This window comes from Megascapheus bottae, chromosome 8 (genome assembly GCF_031878675.1).
Source record: "Megascapheus bottae isolate mThoBot1 chromosome 8, mThoBot2.hap1, whole genome shotgun sequence".
NCBI lineage: Eukaryota > Metazoa > Chordata > Mammalia > Rodentia > Geomyidae > Megascapheus > Megascapheus bottae.
Genome location: NC_143516.1, coordinates 55640954 through 55657298, shown reverse-complemented (window position 1 = coordinate 55657298; position 16345 = coordinate 55640954). Strand labels below are relative to the sequence as shown.

General features: G+C 37.7%; 1 protein-coding gene across 2 annotated transcripts in view; it reads right to left on the bottom strand.

Moving 5' to 3' along the window:
* The window catches only part of Rars2 (arginyl-tRNA synthetase 2, mitochondrial), a 45376-nt gene that overhangs the window by 11567 nt on the left and 17464 nt on the right, over window positions 1-16345 (bottom strand). For both annotated transcript variants that reach the window (XM_090338456.1, XM_090338457.1), the window contains exons 6-9: window positions 15087-15142; window positions 11991-12074; window positions 7569-7645; window positions 25-183 (exon numbers count right to left, since the gene is read on the bottom strand). In XM_090338456.1, coding sequence (XP_090194582.1) covers window positions 25-183; window positions 7569-7645; window positions 11991-12074; window positions 15087-15142 — 376 coding nt within the window. The remainder of the gene's footprint in view (window positions 1-24; window positions 184-7568; window positions 7646-11990; window positions 12075-15086; window positions 15143-16345) is intronic.

The window sequence follows — 16345 nt, the reverse complement described above, 5'->3', positions numbered from 1 at the left end:
AGAACACAGGATAATTTACAGTACCTTGTAAACATGAGTGTACTCTTCAACACTCAAATCCCGAAATCTTTGCCACAGTGAAAGGGCTTGCACGTCACCCAGTTCCAAACGCTGGAAGAATTCCTGTGCCAATTTTGCTATATTTTTATCATCTGCTGCTTCTTTATTAATTTGCACATAAACCTGAAAAGTATAATAGCTCATTAAATGGAGTATATTACCCGACGCAGTTATCTCTAGTGCAGACAGGAAAACAGCTGGGCACCAGTGGCCCCCATCTGTAATCCTAGGTACTTAGGAAGCCGGGAACTAGTGGATCAGATTTCTGAAGCCACCCTGGGAAGCAAAGTCTGCAAGACTATTTTCCAAACAGCCAGCAAAAAGCCAGTTGGAGCCATGGTATGAGTGGTAGAATGCCAGCTGAGCAGGCAATGAAGACAAGTTTAAGTCATAGTATTGACAAAAACCAAAAATAAATGCAGTACTGACACTCAATAGATAATATGTCGAAAATAAACTATACAATTTGTAGGTGAGGACAGGAAGGGAAACCAGAAAAGCAAAAAGGATGACACTACCCAAAAAAGAAATGTACTCATTACCTAACTGTAACTCCTTTGTAATCACCTTTATAACAAAAAATGGAAATAATAAATAAAATAAAAAATAATAGTGAGATTTTACAGTTAAAAGTATTCTCATGACAAAAGCTCATTATGAGCTTTTGGTGAAACCTATAGACAACTGTCTCAAAATGTTTATAAATGTATAAAAGGATTATAAAAATTGCAGAGACATATACTTAGCCACATAGGAAAAAATGAATTTATGATATGACACTAGAAGCAAATGCTTTCTTTCTGATAAAGGTTAGTGAAAATAAAGAGCAACTTTTTCCTCCCAGCCAAGTTCATAGTCCCCTAGGTTAAGAAGGCCTGGTGTCCCATACTGCCAATTATTCCTGCACATCTCTGAGAAACATGAAGAGAACAGGGTAACTCCATCCAGGAAAGGAAAGGCCAAGATTCAGCAGATGCTTTAATGACAGATTTTGAAAATGGTCTCCAGATTCTGTGAGACAGTCAAAAAGACTGAGGATGGTATATAGTACGAAAGGCCTTTTGGGCAGGATTCCTAAGAACATGTGGATCACTCATTTCTGCTGTTTTAGCACTATCCATCTTGACTGCTTCTGTGCTGCACCTACTCAGTCACAGGTGTGGGGGTGATGATTTCAGAAGGGCTCACTTCTAATCACCTTCTAGTCTCTAAAATATAGTAATTGTAAGTAATAAATTATCCTCGTTTCAATTAGCACTGAATTATAGACTACAAAGATTTTCTTTACAAGTTGTAACTTACTTCCAGGTGGACACATCAATGACAGGTTACTATTACATCCTGAAAACTACTAAAGTAATAAGAAAGCAACAACAATTAGTAAATGAGCTACAGAAGAGACTAATAATATAGTAACATCAAAATACCAAGGCAACATATGAGTAGAAAAGCCGTAAGTGGCTTGGTGGCTTAAGTGGCAGTGCTCACCTTGAGCAAAAGTTCAGGGATAGTGCCCCGCCCCAGTTCAAGCACCAGGACTGGCTGAATGAATGAATGAATGATAGGATGCCAGGCACGTGGCTCATGCCTGTAATCCTAGCTATTCAGGAGGCTGAGATCTGAGGATCTTGGTTCAAAGCCACCCTGGGCAGTAAAGAATGAGAGACTCATCTCCAATTAACTACTAGGAAACTGGAAGTGGGGCTGTGGCTCAAGGAGTAGGGCAGTAGCTTTGAGCTGCTCAGGGACAGTTACCAGGCCCAGAGTTCAAGCCCCATGACTGACAAAAAATAAAAAGGAAATCTCTAAGTGGTGATGTTTAATTCTAGAATAATGCATAGAAATCAACTAAAGATAAACAAGAAGTTGGTAATGTGTAGGAAAACAGCAAACTGAAGACTTGTGAAGTCAGAAGTCAAGACTTCTGAAGTATCTAGTCCTTGACAACTGCTCAGCAGCCTACACTTATTTTTTTTTTCAAAGTTGGCTCTGGATATAGGGAATGAAGGATCAAATCTATATGACATGAGCTTACTTAGAGTTATGTTATCCTTCAACACTCTACTTCTCTTCTAATAAATGCCCTTTTACAAAGGGGCAAAATAGATACAATGAATAGACTATGTATGGGTAATTTTGAATTAAGAAAACATGTACACTACTCATCTTAATAGATTTCTTTTTTAATTTTTTTTTCATTTTTAGAAATGTAGTCATTACCCAACTTATGAAATGTTAACTCCCCTCTACTCACTTTTATAATACTTTTTTTGCAAATGGGCAAAAAAATCAATTAAATAAATCCATTAATATGGCAGGCAGGCTTAGTGTACGTATTTCTGAAGGTACTCTGGTACCTCATATCAACGTCTATTCAAATAGTTTCAATCCAGGAGGAATCCTGAGAAGCTATTCCAAAAAGTATTAAAGATTGGAGGCGGGGCCGGGAGTTTGGCCTAGTGGTTAAAGTGCTTGCCTAGCATGCATGAAGACCCAGGTTCGATTCCTTGGTACCACATACATAGAAAAAAGCCGGAAGTGGTGCTGAGGCTCAAGTGGTAGAGCTCTAGCCTTGAGAAAGTCCAAGGACAGTGCTCAGGCCCTGAGCTCAAGCCCAGGACTGGCAAAAAAAAAAGATTGGAGGCATGGCTCAAGTGGTAGAGTGCCTGTCTAGACCTGAATTAAAAATCTCAATACTGTCCTCCCCCCGCAAAAAATGTTATTATTTTTTGAAAGATACTAAAAATGCATGGACCTAGAACAAATCATATTGAGGTAAGCCAAGTTCAGAGACAAATGACACATTTTCTCTCATATGCAGAAGGCAGACCTAAAATACATGAAATACAGGACTGTAGGCATCCATAGAGTGAGACCAAAGGAGGAAACTTTTAGGAGAGGAATACCAAAGTGTAAGGCCTATATGCATCTGATCTTATAATATTTATCAAAAGGAACTCTAGGAAAAAGAAAAAAACATACTAGGCATCCACTGTCCAGACCAAACTACTTTCTGAACTACAACTATACTGAGAAAATTCTGTGCTCCCAGTGACAACTAATGGCAATGGGAAGCTAGAAAGGCATCTATAATGTCAGTTGGGGTCAGTGCCATACAGCCTGTATTATTCTAATAAATAATAATTAGTATATCCTACAATACTTAGTCCTACTCTGAACTCACAGTAGATTTATATTGTACAATTAAAGCTAAGTGTGCTTTGGGCCTGCAATTCTATCACTTAAATGTTGAGGGAGGAACATCAAGTGTCTGAGGCCTGCTGGGTCTGCTGTGTGTTTAGAATCTGTCTAAAACACACACACACACACACACACACACACACACACACACACACACACACACACACACACACACACCAGGAATACACAAAACAAGAGGGGACAAAAGAGCAAAATATGAAATCAAATTCATTCAACCCTTACTATATAGCTTGGTGTGCAGAGCTAATGAAGAATCAGGAAAAAACATCTTTCCTCTTAAAGAGCTCACAGCTACCAAGTTCAATAAGGAAGAAACAAGCTGGAAGTTTGGCTTAGTGGTAAAGTGCTTGCCTAAGCATGCACGAAGCCCTGAGTTCGATTCCTTGGTACTACATATTCAGAAAAAGCCAGAAGTGGAGCTGTGGCTCAAGTGGTAGAACACTAGCCTTGAGCATAGAGAGGCTCAGGGGTAGAGTCCAGGCCTTGAGTTTAAGCTCCAAGACTGGCAAAAAACAAAAAACAAAAAAACTAGTTTACTAATTGAGTCAGAGTAGGAAAAAGGTAACAGGAATAATTTTCAGGGCAAACTGTATTCTAAATCAATGGTACAAGGTCTGCAAGAAGGTATTTCTATTTTCTGGGCCATGCCATATTCTCTAGAGTTCTATATCTGGTGAAAGCTTTGCTAAGTTTGTGGTAAAAAATATTTTCCATTATTTAGCCGGGCACAGTGGCTTACACTTGTCATACTAGCTACGCAGGAGGCTGAGATCTAGGATCATGGTTCAAAGACAGCTGGGGCATTAAAAAGTCTATGAGACTCTTATCACTAATTAATCACCAGAAAACCGGAAGTGGGCAGTGGCTCAAGGGGTAGGGTGGTAGCCTTGAGCTGAAGAGCTCAGGGATAGCACCCAGGCCCAGAGTTCAAGTCTCATGACTGACAAAAAAAAATCATTATTCTAAGTATCAAAATGTAATTGGTAGAGTGTTTGCTAAACATGCATGGAGTCCTGGGTTCAATTCCTCAGTACCATATAATCAGAAAAAGCCAGAAGTAGTGCTGTGGCTCAAGTGGGAGAATGCTAGCCTTTAGCAAAAGAAGCTTGGAGAAAGTGTCCAGGCCCTGAGTTCAAGCCCCTGGAGTGGCAAAACAAAGCAATTTTCAAGCACTAAGAATGCTTTCAGATAACAATATAGTTATTAATTTTTATAATAATCTCTTATCCATCAATAAAACTCTTCATCATGTATGTTTACAAAAAGTTAACATACATAAAATATAAGCATTAAAATGCACTGCAGAGATAAACTCAGGAGGAATGACAAACCTCTAAAGGCCTTTAAGAATTAAAAGACCCCATATAGCAAAGACACTTCTTAGCAGAAAGAACAGCACTGGAGGAATTGCAATACCAAACTTTAGACTCTATTACAGAGCTATAATAATCAAAACAGCTTGGTACTGGCACAAGAACAGGCCTGAAGACGAATGGAATAGAACTGAGGACCCAGATATTAAACCACAGACTTATGGCCACCTAATCTTTGATAAGGGAGCCAAAAAAAATAGAATGGAAGAAAAACAACCTCTTCAACAAGTGGTGCTGGCAGAACGGGTTAAGCACCTACAGAAAACTAAAGTTGGATCCTTCTTTGTCACTCTGCACTAGAATTAACTCCAAATGGATCAAAGACCTCGAGGTAAAAGCAGATACACTGAAAAGTTTACAAGAAGGAATAGGAGATACACTAGGTCTCCTTGGCACAGGTCGAAACTTTCTCATTAAGGACCAAGAAACACAACAAATGAGAGAAAGGCTGAATAAGTAGGACTGCATTAAACTGCAGAGCTTCTGTAAGGCAAAGGACATAGCTAGTAAATTAATTAGGAAGCCTACAGAATGGGAGAAGTTCTTCACTAACCATACAAAGGACAAAGGCCTCATATCTAAAATATATCAACAGCTCAAAAAATTAAATCAACCCAAAACTAATCTCCAAAGTAACAACCATCCCATTAAAAGATGGGCCAAAGACTTAAAGAGAGTCTTCTCTGAAGAAGAAACAAAAATGGCCTATAGACACATGAAGAAATGCTCAACATCTCTGGCCATAAAAGAAATGCAAATCAAAACAACTCTAAGATTCCATCTCACTCCAGTTAGAATGGCCAGAATCAAGAAAACTAATAACAACTGATGCTGGAGGGGATGTGGCCAGGAGGGATCACTACTACACTGTTGGTGGGAGTGCAAACTCGTTCAACCACTATGGAAAGCAGTAAACATAGAGCTCCCCTATGACCCAGCAATTCCACTACTTGGCATTTACCCAATTGTCCAGAAACAAGGACATACTAAATCCACTTGCACAACGATGTTCATTGCAGCACTATTTACCATAGCAAAGATATGGAACCAACCCAGATGTCCCACAGTTGATGAGTGGATCAACAAGATGTGGTATTTATACACAATGGAATTCTATGCTGCTGTCAGAAAGAACGACATCACCCCATTTGTAAGGAAATGGAAAGACTTAGAAAAAATTATATTAAGTGAAGTAAGCCAGACTCAAAGGAACATAGGCCCAATAGTCTCCCTCATTTGTCATAATCAGTAGAAACCTTGGGCTCTCCTAGCAGAGATTTACAATAGAACAAAATCTAGAGACATTAGGCCAAATAGTATGACACAAAATGTAAGGACCTCCAGGAGAAGGAAACAAAAGCCATATAATGAATGACTGTTGTTCTTAAGGTACTATGTTATCTCTCATCTCTTTTGTCATCCCTTGGTTATCTCATGTTGTTACAATATTTCACATTGTTATCTGATATATTTTATATATGCTTAATTGGTTATTTGAAATTGGATAGGGAAAGGGGGAAATCAAGATAAGCGGGGGGAGGGTGGGAGGGAAAAGGGGACCATGTCATAAGAAGAGGTATTAATGTTTGTGAAGTTATGCACTATCTGGTGAATATAATGTAATCCCTCTATTAATCATAGTAAAAAAATAAGAAAAAAAATCAGCAACAAAAAACCCCCAGAAAAAACAAAAAAAAACCCCAAACAAACAGAAAAGAATTAGTATCAAAAAATTTAAATGCAAAGTTAGAGGAAAGAAAAAAATCAAGTTAAGAAGGAAATGATAGGCCGGGGGTTTGGTCTAGTGGTAGAGTGCTTGCCTAGCATGCACAAAGACCCAGGTTTGATTCCTCAGTACCACATATATAGAAAAAAGCCGGAAGTGGTGCTGAGGCTCAAGCGGTAGAGCTCTATCTAGCCTTGAGAAAGTCCAAGGACAGTGCTAACGCCCTGAGCTCAAGCCCAGGACTGGCAAAAAAAAAAGAAGAAGGAAATGATAAAGTGTTCTTTGACGTGTTGGCAGAAGTAGTAAGAAATTCTTTTGGCAAAGCTCTTGCTCACACACAGAAGGACACTGGAGTGTGAAGTTTGGTGTGTCACCAGGATGGCCAACAAACAGCACAGATACTGACTGGAAAGTACATGGATAAGAACAGCTTTATTAGTGAATGCCAGGCACAGCCGAAGATACAAAAACAAACTATCCAAAGAACGCAATGAAGAAGAATAGAAAGGAGTGCATATTAGGCAAAAGCTGAAAAAATAAGCTACATGACATAATGGAAAAAACCATAGACAAATTGGGACAGAAGTACATCTTGTTTCCCTTCATTCATGAAAATAAATTGAAAGAGCAAGAAAGTATATAATCATGTTTCATAAGACTAAATCAGTCTTACTAAGAAGAAAGCTGTAGTTATAGTGACTGACAGAAAACAAAAATTTCTCTTAAGTGTCCAGTTTACGTAAATACTTGAGAAAATAACTGTCTCTAGTTAACCAAAATTGCAATGAAAGAAACACTTAGAAATAAACTCCATGGCAATATATTTTCAATTATGTTTTAGAAAAAAAAATCAATTAAAATTCGGTTCCAAGTTTTAAGGAACACTTCTTTTTTAAAATTTAGGTTTAAAAATTGTTACCAAGTGAAGCCAGGAGTTTGGCCTAATGGTAGAGTACTTGCCTAACATGCATGAAGGCCCGTGTTCGATTCCTCGGTACCACATACATAGAAAAAAAAAGCCAGAAGTGGTGCTGAGGCTCAAGTGGTATACCACTAGCCTTGAGAAAGTCTAAGGACAGTGCTCAGGCTCTGAGTTCAAGCCCAGGATTGGCCCCCCCCCAAAAAATTGTTACTAAGTAACAAGAAAATGATGAACATCTTTCTAATATCATTTCTTGTCAACTCACCTCAAAGAGATGCTGTAAAGGATTGGACTGGAGTTTTTCTTCATAGCCAAACAGTTGGAAGCCAGTTCCCAGAAGACCTACCATGACAATCCATACATAAAAAACTATAGAGTAGAATAGATTAGCATATAGAAAGATTATATATCCGAGACTAATACTAATCTATTTTCACTTTCTGTAAAGGTGTAAATGTTCAAAGTATATTCTGTATTAAACAAAAGAATATAATGAACTACGTATTTCATACTGCAAATTTAATAGAATATGGAAATAACAATCACATTCAGTTTGATGAAACTGCAAACTCATTAAAGGCAGGGACCACTACTGTTTTGTCTATGTACTAACAGTGCCCGGGCCCAGCACGATCCAAATAGACAATAAAAAACCAAACATTGAATAAGAGCTCTTTTGTAAGGCAACAGGAACTACTGAAAATAAACTAATAGAGGTGATTTCACACTTTCCTTTTAAACTTGTATGTTAAAACATTAAGGTATACTTGTTATAGTATTAGTTCTTAAACAAGTAATAGAAAGAAAAACAGGATCTTGGTTAATTCTCTCAAAATACCCAACTGACAAAATTCTTTTTTTATTTTTTTGGTCAGTCATGGGGTTTGAACTCTGGACCGGGGAGCTCTCCAGCCAAAATTCCTTTATTCACACATACATGATTTTTCAGTCTTTGATAACTTCAGAGATAATATCAGAAATTCCTAAGATAAAACTGTGAATATCTGGGCTGGGAGCAAGGCCTAGTTGCAGAGTGCTTGCCTAGCATGCATGAAGCCCTGGGTTCAATTCCTCGCTACCACATACACAGAAAAAGCCAGAAGTGGTGCTGTAGCTCAAGTGGAAGAACACTAGCCTTGAGAAAGCCCAAGGACAGTGCGTAGGCCTTGAGCTCAAGTCCTAGGACTGACAATTTTTTTTAAAAGTTGTGAATATTTATATTAAGAAACTCAAGAAATTTATATTGAGAACTTAAACATTTTATATTAAGAACTCAAAGAAATTAAAAAGCAAGAAAACACTCCTATCAAAAATAAGCAAGCAAACTGAACACATAGTTCTTTAAAAAAAGAATTACAAATGGCTAAGATATATGAAAAAGTATTCAACATCCTTTGTCATAAAGGAAATGCAAATTAAAATCACACTAAGGTTCTATCACATTTTAGTTAGATTGTAAAGAAAGCAAAGCACAACAACTTTTGATAAGGATTGAGGTAAGAGGATCCCTAATTCATTGTTAGTGGGAATGTAAAGTAGTGCAGCCTCTTTGGAGAACAGTATGGAGATTCCTCAAAGGCCTAAAATACATCTTCCCTATGACTTCCTCCTACCACTATTGGACATATATCCAAAGGAGAGTAAATTAATGCAGCAGAAAGATTCCTGCCTATTCATGTTTATTACAAACTCTATTCACAACAGCTAACTGAGGTGCCCCAGAACAGAATGGACAAAGAAACTGCAGTATGTTTAGTATGCACACACATACACATATACACACAGATATATAGTCATAAAACAATGAAATGTCATGTATACGAATATAAACACGAGAGGACACTCATGAGACAAATCAAAATTAAAAATCAAAATATAAGCTGGGTGCTGGTAGCTCACCCCTGTAATTTTAGCTACTCAGGAGGCTGAGATCTAAGAATCACAGCTCAAAATCAGTCTAGGCAGGAAAGTCAAAAGTTCATTAAGACTCCCATCTCCAATTGACCACCAGAAAACCAGAAGTGGTGTTGTGGCTCAAGTGGTAGAGTGCTAGCCTTGAGAAAGCCCAAGGACAGTGCTCAGGCCCTGAATTCAAGCCCCAGATCTGCCAAAAAAAATTTTTTTAATAAATATACTAAATGAAGTTTATAAACAAGGATAGGAAATTACTAATAGACTATACTATTTATAGTGAGATTTTGCTAAAAGATGATCACAATTTGAGGTTAGAAGGATAAACACAACCTGAACCAAGAGTAGTAATTAAGCAGTTTCATTATTCTGAAAAACTAATGTTTCTGTGGCTATGTCAATTACTAAATTCAGACCTAAATATCTTTACAATACTCAAATTAGAACATAGGCACACACAACACTTTGGAGCTTAGATAGCAATAGAGGGACAACTACAGCTCTGTTTGCTTTAAAGTAAAACTACATTTTATTATGATTCAGGATCTTAGGAACAGGATATGGAAAGATGCCCAGTGTGTTCTAAAAAAACAGAAAATGGGAAAAGGAAATGTTATTCAATCCAATATATGTCCAAAAGCTTAGGATTTTGTGCTTAGGATCCATCTGCCAACTTTCACACAAGGATGCCCAAAACAGCAAAATTATAATTCTTCAACAATGATGATTATAATGGAAATGTTGACAGATCATTAACCAAAGTAGCCCTTTAGACCACTATCATAAACCTTGAGGTTAAAATTCAATGAATAGCATCATTGCATATTTACTAATGCCTGTAAAATGACAAAGTTAGTCAAACTAATCCAAGGTGGCCACCATCTATTAATTCTGACTGTTTTGCCCAAAGCTGTAACTATGAACTGCTGAGGACTGCCACTGGATTTTTCAACATACAAGACACATTTTGTGACTCTTTCTCAGTGAATAGTAATGATACTGGGGTCTGAAAATGATTTTTATTAGCTAAAAAGGTAATATTTTTTTTGGATTTTTTTTATTGTAATTAGTAAAAGGGTTACATGATATTTGCCAGATAGAAGGTGCATTAATTCACATACATTGATACCCTTTCACATGTCTTGGTACCCATTCCCCCCCCCCCCCCCCCCCCCCGCCTGACACTCCCCACCCATCTTGGTTTTCCCCCCTTCCCTATCAAATTTCAAATATCCAAATAAAAAGGTAATATTCTTAAGAGGTGGACATACTAAATCTCTTCTCCAAATGAACTGATATTTCTTTTAGAACCTGTCATTTCACCATAGTAGCTGAAGAACATTAAAGATCAGAGAACTGGGGCCGGGAGTTTGGCCTAGTGCTTGCCTAGCATGCAGGAAGACCGGGGTTCAATTCTTCGGTACCACATATATAGGAAAAAAGCCGGAAGTGGTGCTGAGGCTCAAGTGGTAGAGCTCTAGTCTTAAGAAAGTCCAAGGACAGTGCTCAGGCCCTGAGCTCAAGCCCAGGACTGGCAAAAAAAAAAAGAAAGATCAGAGAACTTCAGAGTTGGCAATGTGTACTACATACTTTTGTGCAGTTCTAAAATATTATCTAGATCCCTTTAGGATTAGCTAATCCTAATCCCCAGGCCCAAATCTCTTACTCTGAGTGTCCTGTAGGTGCAAGGCATTGTGGATACAAAAAGAACTAATAAAGTCTATATCTTGAAGGAACATATCACCTAGTAGGGGAGAGAAGCACACAAACAGAAGGCTATAGACAAAAGTTTCCTCAAGCTGGGCAAGGACGTGTCTGAGTGTCAGAGAATACTTTATAGATTGGAACTAGGAATGCATCTTAAAACCCTAGAAAGTTAACTTGTTATTTGAAATATGATGTAAAAATCAATGTTAATAAATTCTTTAATAAAAAAAAGCATAAAAAAAAAAAACCTAGAAAGTTGATATTGAACCCGGTGCCAGGGGCTCACCGATGTAATCCTTAGTACCCAGGATGCTGAGATCTGAGGACTGTGGTTGGAAGCTAGCCCAGCAAGCCTTGAGTTGAAGCCCTGCCAACCTCCCTTACCTCCCCCCCGCCACACACGCACAAAAATTTGTTTCACATGCTACCAGCTTTTCACTACTTTAACAGGATTTTTGCTTTCCAACATCTGCATAACTGGCTCATGTGAGCTAAGATGTTGAGGAAACAGATATTTGAAATTATTTATGCTACTGAAAAGTCCCATGCTTGGGGCTCATTCTTTGCCTGAGACCCTTGCCCCCTACTACCATATAGTTCAAGGGGAAGACAAAGTATCACATTTCATTTTTCCCTGGGCCACTGTCCATATTTCAGTAGCAGATCTCATTTCATGTAGGAGCCCAGGGAGGCTGGACCACCATAGATTTAAACATGAAAGGGCTGTGGCTGAGAAGTATATACACATCTAGATTTAACCTTTCTATATTCTTGCTTCTACATTTAATTAATAAGTGTATGCTACTTTAAGATTAAAAAAACATACCTTTCAGGCCTTGTTCTGAATATGATATATTTAAACAAAACAACATTATGGGCTGGGGAATGTAGCTCACTAGTAAAGAGTATGTCATCTTGACTTGAGGTTCCAGTTTGATATTCAGAACCACAAGAAAAACAGGCAGGGCTCCCTACTTTGTTTATATTCTTTTCAGATGATCAAGTGATATCATATTAAAAAAAAAAAAAACCTGCAATGCAATGAGAAAAAAGTCTGAAACATACTCACCAAACTGCATACCCCAGTCTCCAAGGTAATTTATTCTTGTTACTTGATGTCCTAAAGCTTCCTTAAGATTTGCTATAAAATTTCCTAGTAATCAATAAAATATAGGTTACCTTTGTTAGTTACTTTGGCTTACGTAAAACTTACATGCTTCTGTGATACCAAGGCTTAACACAGAAAATCATGTTCATAAAATTTACCAACTTTTTTACTAAAAATTAATGATTGTGTTTTCATTTGTCACATAAAAAGGAGGAAGTTACTACAAAGAACCTCACAATTTTCGCAAGAACAGAATTTTCATCATTATTAAAGTGACTTGAGAAAACATGTTACGATACTTGTTATATCTAATCAACTCTATGGATGGAAAATAACAGAATCTTCATTAACAAGAAGGCTATACCCTAAGAAACTAAGCCACAATATCCAACATTTCTAAATAGCTTATACTATGTCAATTCAATCACTAATGCCTTTCTTTCACACGGTTGCTCCCCAATAGCACATAGAGCTTCAAGGCCATCCGTGTGCTGTTCTGTTGATGCTGAACTGACATTCAGCATCCCTTACACCCCATAGTGCAAAGGCTAGAAATCTTGTGGTTAGGGTTCCAGGAGTTCTCCAGCTTGGGGCAATCAGATACATTTTTTTTTAAGATTTGGAAGGGGAGTTACTTCTGTTTTTGCTGACAATCAAAGTTATAGGACTTTGAGAGTTTTTGTTTGCTCTGTCTTGCTGGTATTACTAAAAAGAGATCCTACTTATTTCAAGCATCTTATCAAGACATGATACGAATAGTGGCAATTTTCAGATTGTAGGTGTTGTAGCTTAGGCCTAGAGTGTGAGGAGAATGATGGCAGTAGAGCTTTCCAACCAAATTCTTAGGGGTTTTTTTTGTTGTTGTTTTGTTTTTTTTTTTGCCAGTCCTGAGGCTTGACCCTAGGGCCTGAGTACTGTCCTTGGGGCTTTCTCAAGGCTAGAGCTCTACCTTCTGGCTTTTTCTATGTATGTGGTACCAAGGAATTGAAACCAGGTCTTTGTGCATGTTAGCCAAGCACTCTACCACTAGGCCAAGCAAGTATCTGATCCTTAGGTTTAGTTTTAAGACTTTTTTTTTGGGGGGGGGGTGTCATGGGGCTTGAACTTGGCCTGGGTGCTGTCCCTGAGCTCTTCAGCTCAAAGCTATTGACCTACCCTTGAGCCAAGCCCCAGTTCCCTTGTTTTCTAGAGGTTAATTGGAGATAGGAATCTCAGGTCCTTTTGTTCCAGGGCTGGCTTTAAACTTTGATCCTCAGATATCAGCCTCCTGAGTAGGTAGGATTACAGGCGTAAGCCAACGTACCCAGCAAGGTTTTTTAAAATGCCAGCTTAACTCAAACCTTCTTCATAACTAAGTTGTTAGGACAGCTGATGGGATAGCATCCTTTCTGCTTTAAATAGGATTCGCTTTAGTTTTCTTCAAATAAGTATCACTGACACAGAGGTGGACTTATTACAGCTACTTTCTTTGCCATCTTTCCTGTTGCTAGTCCATATAGTTCCAGCAACTGGAACCACTTCTTCAACTGCTACTCATCTTAACTTTTTCTTAGCATCTTATTTCCTGGCAGATCCAATTAAATATTGGAACCTAGTCTTTCGGAATTAGATTAATTTTAATTCTAGGCTATAGTATCTACTAGCCATGTGATCTTATTAAAGTTAATTGCTATGTTTGAATTTCTTCACTCATAAATCAGAGTTAGCCAGGGGTGATTAGCAAAGTTAAGTTCTCAATAAACACTCTTCTTGCCCCAATATTTTCCTTAACAAATGTGAAAACCACCACTTTATCATGTCATACATACCCATCCCTTTACACATCCCTTTACTTTTGAACTGTCTCTAATTTTTGTTATATGTTTCTTTCTTTCTTTTTTTTTTTTTGTCAGTCCTGGGGCTTGAACTCAAGGCCTGAGCACTGTCCTTGGGATTTCTAGCACTCTACCACTTGAGCCACAGCACCACTTCCGGCCTTTTTCTATATATGTGGCACTGAGGAATTGAACCCAGGTCTTTGTGCATGCTAGGCAGGCATTCTTACCACTAGGCCAAACGCTCAGCCCTGTTATACATTTCTTATACTGTTTTTTTCATATGGTTCTTATACTTTTTTTTTCTTTAAGTCTTATCACTTCCTCTCATAAAATGATGTTCAAGAACTCTGTGACAATGACAACTATTTCAATAATTTATGCCAGGAGTACTAATTTGTCCAGTTTTAAATATACTAAACTGTGGGTTTAAATGACTTTCTTTTGAGCATGATTTTTACCTACATTGAAAGCCAGATTAGGAGACCAACTCCAAAGTCTCTTCCAATTCAAATTATATAATTATAATTTGAGTTTTAAATGTTTGAAATAAGTGGAAATCAAAGTTATACAATGAAGTATTATGCACTGAGGCATTTTCATACATAGACGCACTGAAGACATAAAGTACTATAGTATCTCTATTAGAATAGTCTTAATTTCTAGTTTTGAAATAGTTCTTGATGAAATTTTTTTAATAGAAAATACATTGTATGAACAAGAAATAATCTAAAGGGTGACTACCATTCCCACATGACTTTTTATTTTTGTCTCAGTTCATATGTTTTCAGAAAATTAAAAATTGTTACTTATCAATTAAAACAGATTTCTGAGTTAATCTCTTGATTTTGAACTATATTAATTTCTAGACCAATTTTCTCATTTCAAGCATATTTAATTTGGATAGGAGCAACTGAAACTTTTTTGGTTTTTCTTCCATTTTTCAAACATTAAACTCTTTTTTTTTTTTGCCAGTCCTGGGCTTAAGCTCAGGGCCTGAACACTGTCCTTGGACTTTTTTTTTCTCAAGGCTAGAGCTCTACCACTTGAGCCTCAGCACCACTTCTGGCTTTTTTTAAGTATGTGGTACCAAGGAATCGAACCCGGGTCTTCGTGCATGCTAGGCAAGCACTTTAACCACTAGGCCAAACTCCCGGCCCCTCAAACATTAAACTCTTATGCTGTACTATTACATACTTCCTCAAAGGCATGCTTAGCATTTTCTATGAAAATGAACACTTACCTATGAGAGTAGAACGTAAATGTCCAACATGAAATTTTTTGGCAACATTAGGTGAGCTGCAAAAAAATTTGTAAGATTTTTTTTTAAGTTCTAAAACAAAGAGTTCTAGAAATGGTCTGGGTCAAGCCTTCACTGGTTGACTTAATTAGGAACTGTGGGCCTTTGGCATTTTAGGGCAAAAACACATCAAAGATTAAAAATTTAAAGAAATATTAGAATTAAGAAAGAATTATGTTAGTGAGATTGATCCTGAGATTTATGATGAGTATCATACACACTTTTGTAGCAAGTACTTTTAAATACGATTAAAAGGACGAATACGCTGGGAACTAGTAGCTCATGCTTATACTTCTAGTTACTTGGGAGACTGAGATTGTTAGAAGTCTCAGTTCAAGTTCAGAAAAAAGTTTCAGTTCATATGATTCCTTTGCAATAAAATGCTGGACATGGTGGTAGTATATGCCTATTATCCTAACTACCAGAAAGCCTACCACAGGTAAATTGTGCTCAGCACATGTCCATATGTCCAGCTCACACCCAGTCAGGAGTGTAAACCTACCAAAAAAAATAAGGAGCAAAAAAATCAGGGTACTTGTAGATTTTTTAACTGTATAGAAAAGACTGTCATAGCAAAAAGGACATAAGTTAGTTTCAATTATTTCAGCAAATCTGTGATGGATAGCAAGCTATCCTAGCTCTTTACTTTCTGACTAAAATACATGACAATTCACACTTTGTATCAGGGAGGCACTCAACATTAGCTACAGCAGATTTCTGCAATCTGTAGGCATATGGTTTCAAGGACTGAGGAAAAACCTTGAATGCTTAGAATACACAGACTTAAATCACAACTGAGACGGGGACTAGAGCTTCTTTCCATCAAGTCAGCTGAGTGCTCAAAACAGCATACAATAAATTTGGTGTCACGGGCTTGTAATTCCAACTACTTGGAAGGCGGAGACAGGAGAAATGGGAGTTCCTGGCTGCCACAGGGATATACTGCTTCAAAGTGTGGTGATGCACATCTATACGCTGGGAGGCAGAAGCAGGAGGATCACTCTCAGAGACCAGTAAAGACAAAAGGCACAGAACTTAATCTCATAAAAACTACAAACAAAACGGGTATAATGTTGCCCAAGTGACAGAATGCTTGTCTAAGTACAAACCTCTGAGTTCAAGTCCCATTACTATAAGAGAGGGAAAAAAAAAAGTCTATCCTTGAACCTGGAGAGATTTTTTCCACTTACTTTGTTTAGCAG